The sequence below is a fragment of the Myotis davidii genome, unplaced genomic scaffold, assembly GCF_000327345.1.
Source record: "Myotis davidii unplaced genomic scaffold, ASM32734v1 scaffold929, whole genome shotgun sequence".
NCBI classification, from domain to species: Eukaryota; Metazoa; Chordata; class Mammalia; order Chiroptera; family Vespertilionidae; genus Myotis; species Myotis davidii.
The window spans coordinates 73,786-79,530 of NW_006300205.1; the positions used below are offsets into that span (position 1 = coordinate 73,786).

Sequence of the window (5,745 nt, forward strand, 5' to 3'; positions counted from 1 at the left end):
ACATACCATTATATTGGCTGAGCTGCAAAAATATTTGTTGTGGGCTGCAGGCCATGAGTTTGACATGCTTGGTTTAGACTATAGATAGGGCAGGAGAAATGAAATTTTCATATCTTATTACATAGAGTACTTTCAATGTTTACAAACTGGCTTACCACCTCTTCCTCATTTTAATTTGAGAAACATGTTAAAGAAATAATTCTTGTCCACATAGAGCAGATTGAGAAACAGATTTAAATGACTGAACTGACTTATTAATTTTCTTCTACTAGTGTTTATTTTGATTTGTCATTAAATAACAATCACTTTTTCCTTTGATTCATTCCACCTCATCTTACCCACTCACATGCATTTTCTTTTAGATGGAAAAGATAAGAAAATAGTAAATACAGCAGCACATTCCCCCGCCCCTCCCCTGGCTTTACACCCTTTTATTTGCTGGTTTCATTTGTTTCTACTCTATGACACATAATGTTCTAAATTTGATTTTTAACACCACAATCAATCACAAATTCTATTCAGTGAACCAATTTGGAAGTTCAGTGGGAAATGTAACTGCAGTCTCATGGAAAAATACCTGTCTCTCAGGCATATTGAACAGAGCTACTGGACTACCCAGGTGCCCTGGCCAAAACCTTGGGAATCTTTCCAGGCATTTTTCCATTTCCCTCACTGTCCACATCCTTAAAGATACTTAATGAGGTTGATTTTATACCCTGAAAAGCTCTGAAATTTGTTCTTCCTTCTTGATCTCCACTTATTCTTAGTTTAGATCTTTACCACTTTACTAAGATTAGTTAATTTATATCCTATTTCCCGTTTTGTCAATTTCAATTTTTTGAAATTATGTTTTTATTGATGAAAATATGTTTTTATTGATTTGAGAGAGGGGAAGGGAGAAGGATAGAAAGATAGAAACATCGATGACAGATAGAAACATTCATTGGCTGCTGACCAGGAATTAAACAGGGGATCTCTTGGTTCTTGGGTCAATACTCAACTACTGAGCCACATTGGCTGGGCTCAATTTAATTTATTGCGTATGGGGAATGAGCTACGGTGACAGGGGCAGTAGGTGATAATTGAGATTCCACAGGATCCCTGCATTTTTACTTTTCAATGCGTTTTTGATGCATTTGAATACTTCATGTGGACAATCTTAATTAGATACAGGTAGTTCTGTTAGACTCTTTATACATCTACCAGATGCTCAGTGCACGAAATTTGTGCACTGGTAGGGTCCCTAGCAGCTGCTGGCTGCTGGCTGCTGGCTGCCAGCCGGGGCCTCCCTCCCTTCCCCTTGTCAAACTCCCAGAAGAACTCCAGTTGAGGGGACAATTTGCATACTATGCTTTTGTTATATAGGATTATTATTCTTTTTTTACTTAGAAGATATGCTGTTATCCATCAGTACCAGTAGAAACCAACAGAAAGTATAAATGAAGGCTAATAGAGAAGTCACCCAAGCTCTCACATTTACCAGGGAAAAGTGTCTGCGATGGTGAATACCAATTTGCATACATGGAGAATTTCTTACAAAATACCAATACGCTCACAAAATGTATGTTCCCCCAATTGGAAAGGTCATTCCAGATGTGGAGATTTCATCTCATGAAGATGCTTACTGAGTGTCAAAATTATTTCACTGAATGTGTTTCAGATGGACTTTTAGCTTTAGCCCAATTATAGTAATTGATATTCCCTAAGATTCACCTTCTGCAATGAGATTCCAAGAATATCTGGAGTCCAATGCCCCTTTAATATGTATCTCCCATAGGCTACTAGAAATTTTATAATTAACAAAACAACACTTACACCAAAATTGGTAGCGGCAAATCGATCTGAGGCAGAAACCTGCACATTTGTTGAAACTGTCGTGTGAGCATAGAAAGCATTTATATTCGCCAGCAAGGTGCTCATGATGGCAGGGACGCCAGGGCACGTGTATTTAGAAGACAGACATGAGAAGTGCCTGCAAGACAAGAACATCGAGCCCTTTAAACAAGAATTACATAAATCAAACAACAGCATAACTTCTAACACCAGTAATTAAATAATTCCTCAACTGCATCTGAAAAGGACCAAACACTCCCATAGCTCTAATTGAAATACAAAGCAATTTTGGCCCTTTAAAAATTTCTCACTCACAGATGTGAAGTGGCTTAATTAGAATATGATTTGCCACAGGGTGTGTGCATAAACCCTTTCAACTGTGAGAGTGTTGTGTGTAGACACCGAAAGTGCAATTTCCAGAGACTCTAGCACCGTGGGGAAGCAATAACACAGCGTCTCCTTTACCCCAGCAGCTGTGCCCCCACTCATTTCATGCGTAAAGCAAGAGGCCCTCCTCAGACTGCACATTGATTGAAAAAGCAAATGTAACATCTGCCTTGAGTCCAGCTTGTGAGCTTTTGTCATAACGGATTATCTTCCATAAGCTGTTCTGTCTCCCAAGCATTTTGCTAAAGCCAGGATTTAATTAAGCCAACAGATGAGTAGTGAGGGCAGGTCGGATTATGCCAGCTTTATCCTTAAAGACCATTCCTTTTGAACCTTGAGTGATAGTATCATAGGATACACACATCAGAAGCAGTAAGTGTTCAGTTCTCTTACTCCTCTCAAGAGAACCTGTTTCATTGGAATCATAATGAAAGACCTGAGCACGGAAAGCACGGCTTAGGGATGAAAGTGAAAAGATAAGTTGTACATGGAGGAAGGAAATTTTCAGGACATAATCTGGACCCATGTTGCTGTCCTACCACAGTAATGTGTGCTTCACCTAGACATCAGTGGGTTTTGTAGTACTGAGTGCAAGCACAGAGTGCACATACTAGTACATACGTAAATGGCCTGAGTTGCACCTCAAATGAAATGGCTGGTGGTCCTTAAAGGGTGGCTTCTCTTTGATCTCAGCCAGGCCACTCTCCTAGAGCTTGTTACGATGCTAGCTAATAAAAGTAGGTTAAAGTTTTAAACGTGGACCTTTGAGGATCATGAATAACAAACAATATATACCAGGAGAGTTACATAACTTGTGCAATTTAACCCTGGAATTAGATGATCACTGATTGCTTCATTTGGGTAAACATTTTGACTTTACTATACACTAAATTAATTCTCATTACTATCTATTAAATACTACAAATTTACATAAAGATATCAAATATAGAAATTAAAATTCTCTAGCACCATGATTTCGCATTTCTTTCTCCCCCCTACAACTCATAATTATATTTGTTAGGCCCAAATTAGAGGTCAATCCATAATTGTGGTTTATACGGTGCCTGAGGCATCTTTGACTTTCTGAGTGTTCAGCTACCAGGCTTGTAATGGGCCTCACTCCGGCAATGTGTCTGCCTAGAGCTGGTGTGCCCTTTCTCTATGTGTGGTTACTGCCAAGGCCTGCTTTTTTGCTTCTAACCATCTCTTTGAAAATCATTTCCTTTTAAGAGCCGCAGTTCCAATAGTACTTAAATTATCCTAAGGGGAAGAGATGAAACAGGATTAAAAGTACAATTAGCAATTTAAATGACAGAGTATATCCTTGCAGCAAACCACCCCTTCAAAAAGTATACCTTCAAATAAAATAGGTCAAACAGTACTACTATAATTTCTAGAAATGCATAACAATTCCTACACAGACTTGATTAAGAACAATTAATTAATAATGTTAAAATCACTTGACTTCATTTTTGCAAGAAAGTAGAGTTAGTGTCAAATCAATTTAGCAAATGGAATTTCGGGGCCATGGGAAAAGTTGAAGTAAGGAATTCCAAAAACACAATGCTTGAATTGGCAATAATGAGATTGTTACTAGGCATGTTTTTAGCTCAAGCAACTGCCATAATATTGTCAACCATTAATTCTCAAATTATGACTGGGAAACTATCAGAAGTCATGTGTACTTCAAATAACACATGTGGATTCAGCTCACTTGCTTTTGTTTTGTCGGTATCATAATGGAGAAAAAAATATCTAACTCCCCTGTCTTTTCATGGATAACTGTCCCTAATGACACCCATCTTGTGGTTTTCAAGGGATGAAAATGCCTTTGATTAAAATATTTTAAAATATTTCAGCTATTTTTAATGACCACAATAGCAGGGTGATTAGAAAGCAGCACTAAAAAGATAATGATTCTTAAATCCTTATAAGGGTTTTCAGAGAAACAATATAAGATGAAAGGAAAGAATATCTGTATTCTTGATGTTAGAAATATGCTAAAGCAGTATTTATCACATTTGCCTCAGAGAATTCAGAGTAGCATGCATTTCAGTGATGAATAAATGTTTTATCCATCCTCGTTGCTAAAGAGGGGAGTGAACTTTTTTTCATTTTATTGATTTTTTTTTTTTTACAGGGAGGAAGTGAGAGGGATAGAGAGTCAGAAACATTGATGATGAGAGAAACATTGATCAGCTGCCTCCTGCATACCCCCACCGGGGGTGTGCCCACAACCAAGGTACATGTCCTTGACCAGAATCAAACCTGGGACCCTTCAGTCTGAAGGCCAACGCTCTATCCACTGAGCAAAACCAGCCAGGGCAGGGGCTTGAACTTTTAAGGATCACTTCTCTTTTGGTAAAAAAGCATCAGTGTTTCATAGGTGCTATTGATTGCTGGTGTTCAATTACAAAGGTTTTTGAATTATGTAGGAGAAATCCTACATAATAAAAGGGTAATATGCAAATTGACCCAAGCAGCAGAACTACTGGAATCACTGGTCACTATGACACACACTGACCACCAGGGGGTAGATGCTCAATGCAGGAGCTGCCCCCTGGTGGTCAGTGCACTCCCACAGAGAGAGCTCTGCTCAGCCACAAGCCAGGCTGATGGCTGCTAGTACAGTGGTGGTGGCAGGAGCCTCTCCCACCTCGTCAGCAGTCCTAAGGATGTCCGACTGCAACTTAGGCCTGCTCCCCGCTGGCAAGTGGACATCCCCTGAGGACTCCTGGGCTGCCAGAGGGATGTCTAATTGCCAGCTTAGGCCCAATCCCCCGGGGAGCAGGCCTAAGCCAGCAGGTGGACATCCCCCGAGGGGTCCCAGGCTGCAAGAGGGCACAGGCTGAGCTGAGGGGACACCCCATCCCCACCCCGAGTGCACACATTTTTGTGCACTAGGCCTCTAGTAAGGTAATAAAATGCATAGGGTTTAGAGAAATGATCAAAGTTGCACAGCAAGTCAGAATGGGACACACAAGCTACCCATGAGCTCTCTCTGTCACCTCTCTTCGTATATGCCTTAATTTGCCCCATGCCTATATTCTTATAGCACACATGCATATCTCTATTATACTGTTCTATTATTTAATTTCTTCTTCCTGTTGCCCCTAGATTAGGAACTCAGTGGGCACAAGAGCCATCTTTTATTATTGAATCCCCATTGCCCTGTATAAGTCCTCTTTCTTAGATACTTAGAAAGTGTCTATCAAATAAATACATTACATCTTCTGAAATGTGGCTCTGTGAAGAGCTGGACCTTGCCTTCTTGTTCACTGATGCATCCTCAGTGCCCAGAGAACTTCCTGGCACATGGTAGGTGCTCAATAAATATTTCTTAAAGAAATGAATGACTTCATTGAGCAGCAATCTCCTTAGAAAGCAGATTTTTGGCTCAAGCAGCTAAAATAGACTAGTGGCATTAAAGTAAACTATTTCCCAACAGTTCTGGTTTAAATATGAATTCGAGTAAGATGATTGGCACCAAAGCATAGGTTGTTAAGCTCACCAAAGGAAAAAAAA

The 5,745-nt window shown here is 39.8% G+C and overlaps 1 protein-coding gene across 1 annotated transcript in view; it reads right to left on the bottom strand.

Moving 5' to 3' along the window:
* Positions 1 to 1,968, bottom strand: part of LOC102767371 (protein unc-13 homolog C-like) — a gene marked incomplete at its 3' end in the record, with an annotated part of 71,593 nt that extends 69,625 nt beyond the window's left edge. The window contains exon 1 of the mRNA XM_006776607.2: positions 1,816 to 1,968. Within this exon, the coding sequence (XP_006776670.1) occupies positions 1,816 to 1,920 (105 nt within the window). The remainder of the gene's footprint in view (positions 1 to 1,815) is intronic.
* Between the last annotated feature and the right edge of the window lie 3,777 nt (positions 1,969 to 5,745).